The 15,819-nt window shown below is 40.7% G+C and overlaps 1 protein-coding gene across 1 annotated transcript in view; it reads right to left on the minus strand.

The window, feature by feature from the left end:
• FREM1 (FRAS1 related extracellular matrix 1) overlaps positions 1-15,819 on the minus strand; it is a 64,713-nt gene that overhangs the window by 9,622 nt on the left and 39,272 nt on the right. Inside the window, exons 24-34 of the mRNA XM_074812393.1 lie at positions 14,127-14,541; positions 12,829-13,030; positions 12,219-12,363; positions 9,835-9,964; positions 8,244-8,316; positions 5,177-5,326; positions 3,769-4,007; positions 3,002-3,049; positions 2,550-2,732; positions 2,152-2,277; positions 1,354-1,469 (exon numbers count right to left, since the gene is read on the minus strand). Of these exons, the coding sequence (XP_074668494.1) occupies positions 1,354-1,469; positions 2,152-2,277; positions 2,550-2,732; positions 3,002-3,049; positions 3,769-4,007; positions 5,177-5,326; positions 8,244-8,316; positions 9,835-9,964; positions 12,219-12,363; positions 12,829-13,030; positions 14,127-14,541 (1,827 nt within the window). The remainder of the gene's footprint in view (positions 1-1,353; positions 1,470-2,151; positions 2,278-2,549; positions 2,733-3,001; positions 3,050-3,768; positions 4,008-5,176; positions 5,327-8,243; positions 8,317-9,834; positions 9,965-12,218; positions 12,364-12,828; positions 13,031-14,126; positions 14,542-15,819) is intronic.

Below are 15,819 nucleotides of genomic sequence, written 5' to 3' on the forward strand. Positions count from 1 at the left end.
CACATCTTGAAAACACCTTCCCTCACCCCTCCCTTCTTCCTGGGCTCAGCTTTGCTCCCTATATCTCTACCTCCTCCTCCCTCCCAGAGGTGCAGGGGCAGGGAATGGGGGGTGCAGTCAGTCCTGCCTCTTCTTCCACCTCAGGGAGGTGGGAGGAACTTCTGGCATTCCTCCCCTGTTCCAGCACAGTCCCCCTCTCACAGGAGACACAAACCAGCTCCGACATGAGTCACTCCCACAGGCATGTGGGTCACTCCCATGGGCGTGTGGGTCACCCCCACGTGTTACAATCCTGCCAGTGCTGAACTACAACAGTGGGGGCTTCTTCCCATGGGGTCCCGGCCTCCTTCAGGCACAGTCACCTGGGTTGGCATGGGGCCCCCCCACATGCTGCAAATCAGCATCTGCTCCACCAGTGACCCCCACGGGTGGCAGTGGGGGGTGGCCATGCCATCTCACCATGGGATACAGGGGAGTCTCTACTCTGGCACATCCCACCCCCCTTCCTCCTCCTTTCTTCCACTGACCTCAGTGTTCGCACAGATGTTCTCCTCACAACTTCTCCTCAAAACTCCAACAGCTCCTCACAGGTTCCCCTTCCTAAATACATTATCGCAGAGGCACAGCCACCATCGCTAACTGGCCCAGACTTGGTGCAAAGGTGGGTCCCACTTGGAGCCGGGGGAGCTTTGAGAAGCTTCTCACAGGGGGCCACCATGGTAGCTCCCTTCCCTACTACCAAAAACCCCTGCCACTCACTCAAACCAGGACACACTCCTAAAAACAAAATCACAAAGCAGGCCTCCAAAGAACAAGACTGATAGATTTTCTATTTGTCTCCTACTTTGAGGCAACTATTATTATTATTATGTATTAGCTTTTATTTATCCTTAAAAGTCAGCAATTTACTTTTAAATTGCATGTTAAAGTTTTCAAGTAGTTACAGAATCTGAAGATCTGCATCTTCAGAAGAATATGGTGGGTCACACAGGGTACTGTTGCTATGTCAAGTGAAGGTAGAGCCAAAGAAGTGGTGGGTCGGAGAGGATGAAAGACTGAGTTGTTGCTCTGTTTCTCTTCTCCCAAACTAATTCTCCCATTAGCAAAGCATCCTCAATGCATGTGGACCACTTCAGGAATTCATGTTGTGAATAAGGTAGCATTACCACATTATGAGTCTAATAATATTTCTATCCTCCACTGAATCTGAATCCCAGGGCTTGTTCTACTTTTTTAGAGAGCTGAGCATAACCAAAGTGGGGCTTATCCAAATAAACTCAGCCTCAAAAGCAGCATTCAGTTCAGGACAACAGCAGTGCACAGCAAATACATTCACTTGGAGAAGTCTCTTACTGTTCTCTGCAAGCCCGAGCAGCAGTGTTCCAGGTGACCTTGTGATTCACCACCAGGAAGTAGCAGCTACCCTCGTGATGACTCCATCCGGAGGGACACTTCTTCGCGCTTACCTCCTAAAATAAAAGAGGAAAAGGCAAAACAGGCTTCTGCTCAGTGATCTAGGTCTGTGCATTAATAATCAGACTGAAGGCTGGAGGTGCTGCTTATGACCTCTTCAGAATTAAATTGAACATGAACTTTGGTGTGTATCAATAAAGCTACGCATTGCTTAAAAGATGTAAAGAAATAAATGTCTGTCAAAGGAGCCTACAATTTACAATGAGTAGCTTTAAAGGTGACACAAGGTTTCAGTTCCAAAAATCCTTTTAAGAAACCACATTAGCTTGGACACCATTTTCTGTCTCCTGCAGTCTGTGTAGGGAATGCAGTGCCACAAAATTCAGCATGACATCTTACATGGGGGGATGTATGTTTACAGAATACCTACATCAGCTAATTTTACTATCTCACATTCATTCTCTCACAGACTTCATTCACTGACTTTCTCATGTCCACATCCCCACAGCACCAAGACATTAGTGCTCGCGTGGTTTGTCCAGGAAAGGCAGACCCAGCAATCAAGCTCTAATCATGTCTCTGGGAATCTTTTTTTCTGGTGACAGCAAACCTGACTCTGGACAACTCTTTTATTCCCTGTACAAGTCAATAGTTTTTACAGGAAGGTCCTTTGCTTGAGAGTCTCACTCATCGCAGACTCCATGCTCTGATTTAGATGCATATTCGTGACATTTTTACCTTGCTTTGGGAATTCCAGGATTTCCATATTATCCCATCGCACTGAAATAACTTTTGAGAGCTTTCTTCATAATGCAAGAGCCCCTTTAAATCTGGTGTACAGGCCTTTGGAAAAGAGTAGAAGTCCTGGAAAGAGAAATGTCATTTGAACATTTGGAGGAAAATAATTACACAGCACAAGCAAGCTACATAAAACAGATCAAATAGGTCTTATATTGAAACTTTATGCCATGAAAACTCTTCAAGGATTGAGTTGTTAATTTATCTGTGTATTGGTTAAACTCAGCTTTGGTGTGGGAAGGGTTAGGCTGCAGATCTCAGAGGTGTTAAATCATTTTGGAAAACAGCATGACTGAAAACAGATGGTGAAAATGCCTATGAAACAAAAGGTTTCATACCTGATGTCTTGAGCTTGGTTCAGATGCGAGTTCTGCCTTATCAGCTTGTGGGATTTCTGTCTTCCTAGAGGAGACGACATTTGTCTGTGGTTGTGCTTGGTTAATTACTGACACTTGAGCCTTCTTGTTTGCTTTAGCTGATGAGGTGTCATCCTCTATTTTGAGTGATACCATCCTGTGATACTTCATTTTACATTATCACACACACAAAGAGAACAGGAGAGTGAGAAGAGAGGGTTAGCACATACAAGCATCTCTTAAATAAAATCAAATATAAAAAAACTATAATACAAATTGTTGCAAATCAAGGGAAAGTGACATCAAAGAAAAAGAAAGGTACATAGAAAAATAAAGTATTGGTCATAATGAATTATTAAGAGTGATAAAGCCTGGAAAGAACAGAATTGAGATAAATCATAAAAATGTCCGAGCAATACTCATAATACTCTTACTTTGAAAACCACATCAGTTCCATTTCTAAATACAGACGAAGGATGAACCTGAAAAAGGTAGATTAGCAGAATGAGGTGGGCATATTCATGCATTATAGGAAAAAAAAGACTTTATGCAAAATTTACTACAAGATCTAGGTTACAAATCATGCAGAACATATCTTGGTTTTAGTTCTTTCTCTTTCAGAATGGAAATAGATCACCTCTGAAAACAGCCATTAAATATCACACATTACAAATGTGTTTATAAACAGATTCCATTAACTTTTAGGATCACAGTAGCAGAATGTTACTAAACCACCTAACTAAACCAATATAGCTTAAGCAGGAAAATCAATGGGCAAGTTTTAAGTAACTGTTCCCTGTTTAAGCTAAGAGTATTTTCAGCTTTAAAACTTCAGGACCGGATGCACAGCCTCTATACATTTTCCTGGCTCCCATGACTTCTTTCTTCTAACTGACCCATAATTTAGACAAGATTAGAAGCTGCATAATTGCTGAAGTTGCTTGATGCCTGTTTCTTCCCCCAACTGTTTTTCTTCCTCTCTTGTATACACAGATCTTCAAAATCAGGAATTTTTTATTTATCTTTTTTTCCTTGCAGTATTTTTAAATAGCTCTCGGGTCTGACTCAGAGCAAACTCAGGTACTTTATGGTTATTACATGGTCAGGTAGGATCGCTGCAAAAACTTGACAACTAAATGAAGATATCACATCACAATAAATTCACAAATCAGGCCATCACTGCACTACAGATGTGTCTTACTATTCTGCCATTTCCAGTCACTCTCAGCCTGGTCCTAGACTGATTCACCAAGCTGTGTTCCTGCCGCGGGTCCCCTCCATGCTCTCTCATCCCTTTGGAAGGGGATGGTGGGATCCCTTCCAAGGGAGCATTGCCAGGCCTGGAAGGTGTTGAGGAGCCTGAGGAAACTGGAAACAGCGTGCCTCTCCCCCAGAAGTCGTGCTTGCGTTGGCCAGAAGAATAAGAATAGCTGCACTGACCTGAAAGCATAAAAAATGGCAGATGGTCAGTTCTAACTGCATGAGCAGATAACTGGTCACGTTGACATGGGCACATAAACAGCTTGTCATTAAAAGTTGGATGATTCTTTCACTTGATGTGGTTGATTTGCTGTTTGTTCAGTCATCCTCATTTGTGGGGTGTGCTATGACTATGACTGCAACTACTACCTGTATATGTATGTTTTTATATATAATGCATCCGTCTACCCACAGATCAGAATTTCAAACAAGCATCTGCTGAAAATGCCTGTTTTCATGCATAAATTGGGGTTTGAAGTGCTGGGGTTTTAGTCATGGATAGACAGGTATCTTTAACTAATGTTGGTGATATTTCCATCATGCCCAGAAAATTTTCTCTTCAGAAATAAAGGATGCTATTGTTCCTACAAATGAGTTGTGTCAATTAACTCTTGATTTACATTATGAATGTTAAAGATAAAATAGATATGAAATTTTAAAAGGAATTTTTGTAAAATGAAGACTAATTCATTGCAACACAGGTATTTAAAATATTGTTTCACTAAGCTCCAGAAAAGAAAACACTTCAGCTTTCAGAATACTCAACTGCTTTGCTAATTGTTTCTATTTTTCTACAGTTGCTTCTTTTTTGGTGTGATTTTAGGCATACCACATTTGATCACTGAAAAATACAATAATGATGTAGACATAAAAGCCTAAACTTTGTAATGATCACTGCTGTCTGCTGTTATGTTGTGGGCTGTGTTTGTTAAGCATTAGATTTGTACTGCTAAAAGCTGAATTTAGCTATTGTGTTTCATTTTTGAGAGGAAAATAAATCTTTTCAGAGGTGTGTGACAACTGTTAAACAATAACTGGGAAAAAAAATTCTAATTTGTTTCCCACTTTAATAAATGAGAACTGAACTCATGTTGTATAAAAACTGTTTTTTTTCCTTGCACCCTTCTCATTATGTACTTGTTGCTTTCTCCATGCTGTGTTTCCTAAGAGGATGCGTATCATTGTGTGAGCGATGAAAGAGTCTGCAATTGTCAAGCCTGTTTTCTCTAAAAAGAAATAAAGCATTTTGATCTGAAGGCGAGTGTTAGGAACAACTTGTGGTTGAAAATAAGTAGCTACTCAGCCAAGATTGTCCCACCTTCTCAGTGATGAAGATCAAAAGAGTATACCTCCTTTTGAGTCCAAAATTTTCACCACAGCTTTTGTCCGGGCACCAAGAACAGCATTCACAGGGGAGTTCAGAACTACTTCAAAGACTTCATCATCTTCCTCTAATCCATCATAGGTAATTGCTATATTCCACATCTTGGTTGACATTCCTAACAGAAATAAACATTTTAATTACTCTTTAAGTGCTATTTCAATCTATCAGGGTGTTAAAGAAATATATTAATTAACATGTCTGCAGCTAGAATGGAGTAGCTATTGTGCTCCTACCAACTGTTGTTCTCCCAAATAACATTAAGTTCAAATTTTTTCCTGGGCAATAATGATTCAGTTCAAGTGCACACACTGTAACAAAAAGCTACTGTAGATGTGCAATATGACACTACAATACATAAATTTAGGACTTCCATTGCAATTTTCAAGAGAAAATGTATCACATGCTTTTTATCTTGAAAGCTTAATTTTAGCGATAGAACAGTTATTTAAAATACCTACAAATGGATCAAAGACTATGTTAGATTGAAGTAGTTTTTAGGCAGATTTTATATTTGTTTACAAAATTTTTATTTGGTTGCTTGCCTTTACTGGGTAATTTCAGTTTTGCACTATAGGAATGAGAAAAGATCTTTCCAAGATAGAGGACTAGGCTGGTTGTTACCCAAAAGGCTACAAAATTTATTCAGGAAAAGTCAGAGGCAGCAGGACAGAAACAGATCTCAACATATACGTTGCTGTCAATCAAACATCTTGGGAACTGTTTCTGCATCACAAAGTCAGTGCTAACATCCAAAATGAGTATCAAAGATACATGTGCAACATTGTAAAAAAAAATCTCTACATCTTTATGACACTGCATAACCTCTATTTCCTTGCTTATTTCCAGTATGAATCCTCTAGTTAAAGAGAAGTTGTCAGTACAATCAGACCCATAAACTTGGATAGGATCATCTTCTGCTCCTTTCCATTACAATTTATTGATTGCAGCCTAATGTGCCAATCAGTCCAGAAAATCAGCACAGTTGAGGTTTGTTTTTAAAACAAAATTCCCAGCCTTACTAAATAATTAATATATACTAACAAGCCTACTAATAAATACTACTAATCGATATCAAACATCTTGAATTTAGAACTAAGAAACTGATGCCTTGAATGTAATAATTTGAAGAGCGCTTCCCTAAGGTTAAGCCTAAACAAAGGACTTTTGAAGAGAGCCACCCAAAAAAGGACTGTGTGAGGGAGCTCAGCTGGCTTAACTAAGAAGCTGGCCAGAAAAGGAGAACAATGTGCATCTTTCCTGTCCATGTTCACAGTTAATTTTCATGTGGCTTACCACCATATACAGAAAGACAATAACAGTAACTGCATGGAGAATCTGCATGGATCAGCAGAAAAAGAAAATTCTAGTAAAGGGCCTTGCACTAAAAATCTCTTTACAACAATCTCTAGCCATTTCAGTCTAGAGGCTGGTAAGCTTGACTGTAGAGTACACTAGAGGAAAGAGAGCTAGAATCCTGGGTCAGCACAGTATGAAGGACTTTTTACACTCATCTCACAGATCTTCCATCTGCTAATTAAAACTAAAAAAAAAATCTAATGCTAGATAAAGGGTCTCAGAGAGTGACTTATTGGTTTCAGAGGTTTCATGGGTGTTCCAGAAACACTGGAAATGACGTCAGATTTCCACCTTTCCAACCATTTCTTTTGGTTTGATTTGGTTTGGTTTTTTCTGCTGTCTGCTGGGTGTCCTCCCTTATCCACCTCTGAAAACTAACCAGCAGTTGCTCATTTTACACTTTTACATAAAATTTACCTTTCTCAAGATGGGCTGTAGTGGCTGATTGCCAACATATCCAGATCTGTGACTCTCAAAGCTACAAGTTTTCCTATGGGATAGCAAAGCAAAGCTGGGGTATATATATGAATTCATCCATGGGATTCAGTTCTAAATAATCACTGTAACATGCAGTGCCTTTTTTCCAAATAAAAAGCTTAAGTCCTAAAGTAAAAATCCCCAGACTTTGGCTGGAACTGACTTATTATATTCCCCATATCTGTTTTTTAAATGCAGATAAGCACTTAGACTAATTTTTTATGATCAGATACATGTTATTTATTTCAGCCTTTCACAGATGATATATTTTGTCTCCTCTGTAGTCACTGTGACTTTCTGCCACTGAAATCTTACTGCTGGCAGTCTTGGGATAACCTTTACTGGCGCTGCAGGCAACATCCGGGGAAGCCTGTGTGGACGCCATTTTCTAAACTCAAATAAATCCTGGACAATGCCAACAGGATGTGTTCCAAAAAACCTCAGACTTGAAAAGGAAGTGATTATGATAGCAGATGGGTTTTCATTCCCAGAGAATCTATTTACATGGGCAAAACCAAATTTTTCAGTGAAGCTGAATTTCTGAATGGTAAATTGTGAAACTCTCACCTCGGCTGTTTTTTCCCCGGACCAAGGGAGATAACCAATGCATAATAATGATAATTTGTGCAGAACAGAGGAAGCTTCTTTCAGTATCTTCACATTTGTATTCATTTTTACTATTGATTCTCCCTCAGCAAAAAAAAAAAAGCTCCTTTTGATAATACAGTTACTATCACTTCTTGCAATTTACACAGCCTCAGCCAAGATCAGACTGCTGTTATGAGTACAGTGCAAGCAGAGATGAGGTTTGACAATTTTCAGGTTCTTTTGCATCTTTCTGGTCTTGGATACCTTGCATAACATAAGTCGTACTCAGTTTTTTCTAAATTTGACCAGCATCCTTGGCTTTACCTATTATGCGTTGAATCTTTAAAGCATCTCACAGCTTGGCTCAGGGTGAGTCACTTTTCATATTTTAACTGATGTGAAGGGACCATATACCATCTCATCCTAAGTAGTATGGATGCTAATTCACAAAGGAAGTCCACTGCATTTCCAGAAAATGAGCCCAAGTGTCTTTAATCCTATTCAGCTCCTGTAGCTACAGCTATGTAGTAGATTTCACTCTCCAAAATGAGAGTTTACACTTTCAAAATCAGTTAATTAATTTTAAAATTATTCAGCACACTGGTTCATACCTGGATCAAACTGAACAAGCTTGGAGGTAGTCACTGTAAAGTCCTTCCCCAGCATAGCAGATATTTCATTAACCTGAGAAGAAAGCAAACAGTAAATGCCATGCTGTGACCTCTTTCACCAAACCACTGCATTCTACTGTTGAAGCCACTGTGTGCCTCTCCATGGAGTCTGACATAGCGCTGAGGGATATGGTTGGGAAGGGTCAGTGTTAAGTTAATGGTTGGCTAGGTGATCTTCAAGGTCTTTTCCATCCTAGATGATTCTGTGATTCTGTCTCAAAAAGACATGCCAACACATACATGTGCTTAGGCTGGAAAAAAAGATGAAGGCCTAAAGAATGAACCTTGTGATGTGCAACTGTCATTCTGTCCTTGCTCATGGTTTAAAATTCATAATCAAAAAAATTTGCTCATCTTAAAATTTTCCCTCATCCCCTCTCAAATTGCTACTTGACAGCATCAGATAAGACTGCTGTTCACCATGCCTGGGGAGCCAGCCATACCTGGCTCCTGGACAGGCATGTCATGGCATCACAGAAAAGCAGCAGCAGTCTGGTCATGTTTGCCCGTTTAGCCCTTTGAGAGGTCTTGGAAGAAGCATTTTCCCACAGAGCTGTCTGTCAACCTCAAAGACTTGTTGGGATGGGCATGAACCCCTACATACATAAGTATGGGGACTCCAGCAACTCCCTGGACTTTCACAGGAGACTGGCAGAGGACACCAGCTTCCACACCGTGTTCTTGATGCTGGGATAAATTTCACTGGTCTTTGTAACCAAGTGACAACCACAGTCAAGTCACTGGAGTCCGTGAAGTATAGTGGAGGATGTCCCCCAATGAATTCAATAGCAAAATTCCCACTGACTTCAGTGGGAGAAAAATCAAAACTATGTTCCCAGTTGGGGCTATAGTCCTGAGAAACAGTGAGAAAAACTTTTAGTATTTTTCTAGCAAGGGGAGCTGGTAAAATCTTGGAATTTCTGTTTTACAAGGAAAGATAAAATTTGTGAAGGCAAGTTGCACAAAACCTGTTTTACAAAATTTTAACCTGCAGCTTTCAGTTTAATTTTTTTGACATTAAGACAAAGACTGCTACTGAAGGTACAGAGTGTTCCTTGGGCTTTTTCCTAGGCTGATGGCAGGTGGGTAAGAAATGGGTGAGGCTTCCATGACTGTGGAGTTGAAGTTCCGACATCTCCTGGGGTCTTCCAGCCTGAGCAGGGAAATGAGAAGTCCCAAGGCCCCAGGTTGCCCAAAGCCTGGAATTTGAAGTGACAAATCCTGGAAACACAGCTTCAGAGCACAGTGCCAGAGGAAACTGCCTGCTCTGTGACAGAAGGTCACCAAAACTGAAATACTGCTCCAAAACACTCCAGTTTTGGTTAATCAGCATTTCTACTTAAAACTCAGAAAGTTTTGTCAGAAATTTTTCAACCATCTGTACAGCAAGGACAATATCCTGGTACATCTGGTTTGAATTGCATAGCCTCTTTGCTGACTACTGAAATACCTTTAAATTCCGAAGAAGAAATTAATGGGCTCCACTGCTTATTAGTAAGTTTCCATTTAGGAACTTGGCTTTTAGCTTTACCTTCACAGCGATAAAGGCAGACTCTGCAGAGTGTCCTGCCCTGGTGATTCTCAGAGACACTACTCCCACGCTCTCACACACTTCATATTCAGTCTCTTGCATTTCAATCCGAGACCACCGTAGCTCCAGCCTGTGGGAGAGGGGGTGAAGCCAGTGTGAAGCAAAGCCACCCACCCTGCTGTCCCCACCCCCTGCTGCTCCGAGGTTCATCGAGGAGACATTTCTCTCCTGACTGCTGATTTGGCCAATACACATACACTGTCTTTGTTTCCAAATCAACATATTTGTGTGATCTGGCTGATTAGAAAGAGGGAGAGGCAGTTAATAAATCTTCCAGTCAAGCCCTGGTCGACCTCAGACCAAGCCTGAACCTTGTTTCAGAACCAGAGGGGTTCTGCAGCAACTTTGAGAACAGCAGACTGCCCATAACACCAGATAGGCCGAGACAAGCTACCACTGTTTCGTCCTGTCTCCCTTTAATCCTGTAGTTTTATTTTACTCTTACTCCCTGGTATTTTCTCTACAATATCCTCCTTTCTTCCCACCTTCTTTCATCTATCCTCTAACTCTCCTCCTCTAGCATACAGGGCATGCTCTAGGACTTCAGCACCTCAGCGAGAGTGTCCTCACCACTCCCCTTACTTTAATACTCTGTATATTTCCCTCTTCAGTTGTAGAAGTGGCTGAATTCAGGTGTCTCATACACTGAGCTTTAGAATTGGCTATAGGGGATGTGACCAAAGCTCGAACGATTGCATGCTGCACAGGATAGCCAATAAAGATCTCACCTTTTTAAAAGCTGTGATAAAAAATAGTGAGAGTCAGAGAGGAATGAAAGAGGGCAGAAAGAAGGAGAATGAGCTGTGCTACTTACAAAACAATTTGAACTTCTCTAAAACAAACTTCTAGACCTTTCAGAGTTGACTAGCTCTAACACCAGTGGAAGTTTCCTCCTGTCCTCCTATATCCTCTGATACTCATTTTGTGGGCACCCCATTTAGAAGCTGATTTGCTTTATTTTTGCTAAAGAGGATGCATGTGCCAGATGTAGTCCAGCAGCATTCAGATAAAAGCTGGGATTCAATTTTAATAATATCAACATGCAAATCAAATTTGTATTTTGAACCAGTGACCATTAGGTGATAAATTGTTTATAAAAGAAGATCTCAAGCTTTTAAATCCAATATTAAAAATACTTTTTTTTTCTTTAAAAGCCAAATTCCCCTTTGTTCTGAGGTCCAGTGTGGCTAACAGGTAAATTCTACTTCTCTGAAACTCCTATTTTCCATAAAAAAGTGTTTTGTCTTTGCTCTTTTCGTAAAGCTACATCACAAGTTGCTATTTATATAACAAGAAGCCACACTTTCCCATAAGCAGTGGCAGCATTTTAATGGTGTTTTAAATACCAGTGCACCTGTGAGCTGGGACTGCGCAATGGGGAAGTGCTCTGTCTGGTTGTGTTCAGATGTGTTTGTGTATGGGGGCATCTCTTGGCACAGCACGCAACTGCTGAAATGCTGCCTCCAGCTCTGCTCAGTTCCCATCCTCTTCCTAGCGTGCCGGGAATGCTCTGCAGAGGAGCCTGGCCCTTGGAGACAGCTCACTGCTCCTCTGCCCTTGCCATGAGTCCTGATTTGTGAGTAGCCAGTTTAGCCCAGGAAAACAGTGTTAGTTAATTTTCACAGTTACTTCTGATTAAATAAATTGGTTAAACATTCAGCCCTATTTTCAGAAATAAAGCAAAACATTGCCCCTGATGTAGAGTTACACCCGCTTTTGGACTTTATCATCAAAACACTGTTCAGGTGATACTCCAGTCTCTAATTTTTGCACATGAGGCTTTTTATATGTCACAAGGAAATTTTGATAATATACCTAATATAAATTTTGGCAGTGGATGACAAAGGAAGTGCTGTGTGCCCTCCACCTTCTTTCAGTGCTCTTTTGCAGAAGTATGGCTCTCATAGCTTTGGCTGCTTGAGAGCATCTCCTCCATCATGATCTTAAGCTTGCAAAAAAAGCGTTGCCATCAGCACAGGGCAAGAGTGACCTCCAGCTGCAGGACCACGTATGTGAAGCAACAGTCCCATCCCTCAGCACCCAGTATCTCAGATCTCCAAATGCTTAACTGCTGCTTAGAGTAAACTCCATTACGTTTTTCTGTGGGGACACGAAGGCCCTTGAGAACTGTGCCCCAGTCTAACCTGGAGCTTTGTATTTTGCCTCAGAGGGGAAGAAACTTTCTCTACTCTTCAACAAAAGAAATGGCAGTTTAAGTCATAGCCATGTTCACGTCTGCGGGGCTTCAAGCCCAGGTTCATTTGCCCGGGGGGGCAGCGTGCACAGTGCACCACAGTGCACACCGCCAAGGGGGTCGGAGCTACCTTTGGGGTACCGCAGAGTTTCCGCTGGCATCTATGACTTGAAACTCCAAGTTGTCTGAATTCACTTCCTGCAATGGATTGATGACATAAAGTATGATTTTGCTGTTTAAATCCTTCTGGCTAAACCCTTCCTGAATAAATCCACCTGGGAAAGAAGAGAAATGTTTAGGTGAACAAAAAGCCTGTTAGTAAGAACCACGTAGCTCATGTACACTGTTTTCAACTTTTTTTTGTTTAACACTTAGAAAATTTGGACTTACAGAAACCTGGTTTTATAGCTAAACACCAACATCCCAGCCTGTTATAGCCCCAGCCAATTTCTTCACATACAACATGTTTATCAAATGGCCAAGTTCAATATTCATCTTTTTTTTTTCTTAACACAAACAAAAAATAGTTTCTCTATGGCAGCTATTCATCTCAAACTCTTTGAGGTTTCATGATGAGCATGAGACTCAGGTTTTAGTTTAAAAGCTTTCTTACTACATTCAAACCTTGCCCAAAGTTTGCTAAGAAATTTTGATTTCCTCTGTCAAGCTAACATTAACAGGGTAGGGTTTGGAATCTGGTCTGGTATGTCCCAAAATACAGAGATTATAGAAGACAGCACCTGTTGTTATATTTTCCAGGTAGCCATAATGAGGACCTCGTAAAATCTTAAAAATTATGTTGTCATCTTCTGTATTGGGGTCAGATGCCTTCAGGGACCTGGCAGTAATATAGATCCCGTAATTGCCATTCTTCAGCACTTCCACATCAGAAAAGCAATGAAGATGAATAATTTTTGGAGCCATTTTGTCCAAATGATCCACCTAAATCAAAATTAGACAAATGTATATTCATATTACAGCATCAGGATATTCTCTGTCCTACTTTTCCTAAAAGCACTGTAGCCTGCTCAGGGTGGCAATAGCCACTTTGACTCACAGTCTGCTCTTCAGTTAATTACTACTTCCCATGAGAGGTTTCCAGGCTCACATTGCCCAGTCACTTGCTGCATGCAGCAGGATACAGCACACAGTGGGGAGGGCAACACAAATTCTGTGTACCTCTGCCCTGATGTCCCACACTTCCCATAGTCCTTCTCCTTTTTGATGTAATATTCTTCATAGCAAATGAAAACTCCAGCAAAGGTTTCTCATCTCCATTTTACAATAACAAGCATGGAAGCCTAAGGATTATGATAATCACAGTCATAGACCTGGCCAATATGTCTCCTCGAATCTGTGCCACCTTTCACAACTTCTGATGAACCTTCTAGCACTCCACAATGGTTGTTGCTGTTTCCATATCTCATCTTCTGCTGAAATGACACTCCTCATCCATCATATAACTTCAAACTTTGTCATCAGGAAAAGTTAGGAGCCTCTTTGTTAGTATCAGTGTTTTGAAACATAGAGAATTTTGACACGTAATGCAACCAGGCCCGCTTTGCATACTGAAACATGGCAGCTGATAGATAGACACAAGAAGTCATAGCAAAGGCATCTGAACCTATGATACCCGGGGAAGAACTTGAAAATGTGGAAAATGGGAAGTGAAGAGAAAGATCCTAGTAAAAGAAGGAAGAATCGGAGCAGGCATCTTACAGAGACTCCTAGGAAGGAAGACAGGATCTCCAGTTGTAGGAGCAAAGTGGTTGTAATTCAAGATTCCTGTGGCATGTCATCCTAGTAACATCCTGCAATAGTCATCCTAGTATCCCTCACATGCAAATCAGTGGGTCTGCTATCAAGTGTGAAAGCAGAGCAGGAGGAAGTTCATTCCTCCCCATAGCTGGGCTCAACTTTAGGGTTGAGATTTCTATGTAAAATATTTTAACAAATATAAGTATATAAGTAGATACTTGCTTATATTTATACAAGCAGGATGTACGTAGGATTTAAGTAGGCCTGTGGTCACACTTGCCTGAACGGTGAATGCCACTGGCTCGCTCTGCACCCTCCCATTCACGATGAAGCCTTGATTAGTCCTATCTGTTGCAACAAATGTAAATTTGTCAATCTGGGAATCCCCACCTCGGTGCTTGTATGCAACATCCCTGTTGTCCACATCTTGCTGGGTGAAATTGTACTGCAGTAGCACAGCCCCTCGATAATAAAGATGACCATACTGGGGGAGCTGAGCCAAGAGGAAGGTAAGGTTTTCCTTGGCAGTGTCTGGGTCTGAAAGCTGCAGGACATCAGGAGAAAGGACTGCCATAGCGCCTTCCACTAATCTTAACCCCGTGTTCTTAGATAGTGTGGGCAAAGCTTGGTCGACTGCCTCCAAGGAGATCATGAATGTCCCATGCTTAGTCCTCAGTCCATTGCTGATGATGAATCTGGCAAAGAGAGGCAAGGTAGTCTTCAGCATGTGTTCTTGATTCACCATGTACTGAAATGAAATAATAATGTACACCTTTACTACAGAACTTGCCTGTGTTGATACTGCAAAAGCAGTAGAGCTGCTCTGAGCTCAAACCCAGACTGTGGGTCAGGTGAATGTATAACTTAAAAACATGAAAGCAGGTGGCCAGGTATATGACAAGGATTACAAAGCATCTGCAGGAATCTGAGTAGATGCCAGAGGAATGGCTTTGAGGACGCACCCATCAGTCTCAGCAGTCATAACAGAGAGGATCTAATCTTCTAGCTCAGGTACAGATGGAGCAGATTTAAAATGATGGGATGGCTGGGGCCTTATTGCACCCTCTGGCATACATACATGTTTGTATACACCCTTAAGTATATCTTCACTTGGTTACCTGGCAGTGGCAACTGCCAGTGAAAGTGCTGGCTTTGTCTACAACTTACAGAAAGAGGTGTGTAAAGTACATAGTCTGCCTGGACAATTTTTTTTCCGTTCACTGTTACAAGACTTTTGTACCCAATAGCCCTAAAACTATCTAAAAAAGGAAACTGAAGAAAGATACATCCTCATCTCACTTTACAGGTTTGTTTAGGCATTAACTGTATCTGTAAATTTCTGTATATTCAGAGGAAATGATTTATGTTTCTTTACAAAACTCAAGTAAGGTTTCACTGAAATACTAAGATTCTGTGTGAGATACTGGGCAGAACTATACAAGGGTAATTTTAAAAATGTAGATGTCAATACCATGTATTTATTAAAGGGTCAGATCTGCAAAGTCTTATTCCATGCTGGGAATTTCTGTTAATAGCAGCATAGTTTCTTATAGTTCTCTCTCAAGCAGTGATGTTTCTTTAGATATACTAAAGATTTGATTGTGTTCTACAGTTAATTTTCCTTTCCTAAACAAGAGAAAGATAAAGTTGCCCAAGGCTGGAGAAAAAAACTGTTGGAAGCCTACCAGCTGGGTATGGGTTTTTGCCATACAAGTGACAGCATGTTCTGCATAAATTTATTATGAAATTTAGTTGGGGATAAAAGTAAAGAGAAAACCAATTTTTTTCTTCAAAATTCATCCTAGCTTTCATTGTCAAGATTATTACTTGAGTATTTTTTCTGAAAGCAATTACATTGCACATTGTCATGCCTGTAACAAAAACTTTTGAAGGTATATGAAACTAAAAAGTGCTTTGCAAGTGTCTCATGATCCTTTGTGTCCCATCATCATATAGTACATAAGCGTTACCTT

Source organism: Strix aluco, chromosome Z, assembly GCF_031877795.1.
Source record: "Strix aluco isolate bStrAlu1 chromosome Z, bStrAlu1.hap1, whole genome shotgun sequence".
NCBI classification, from domain to species: domain Eukaryota; kingdom Metazoa; phylum Chordata; class Aves; order Strigiformes; family Strigidae; genus Strix; species Strix aluco.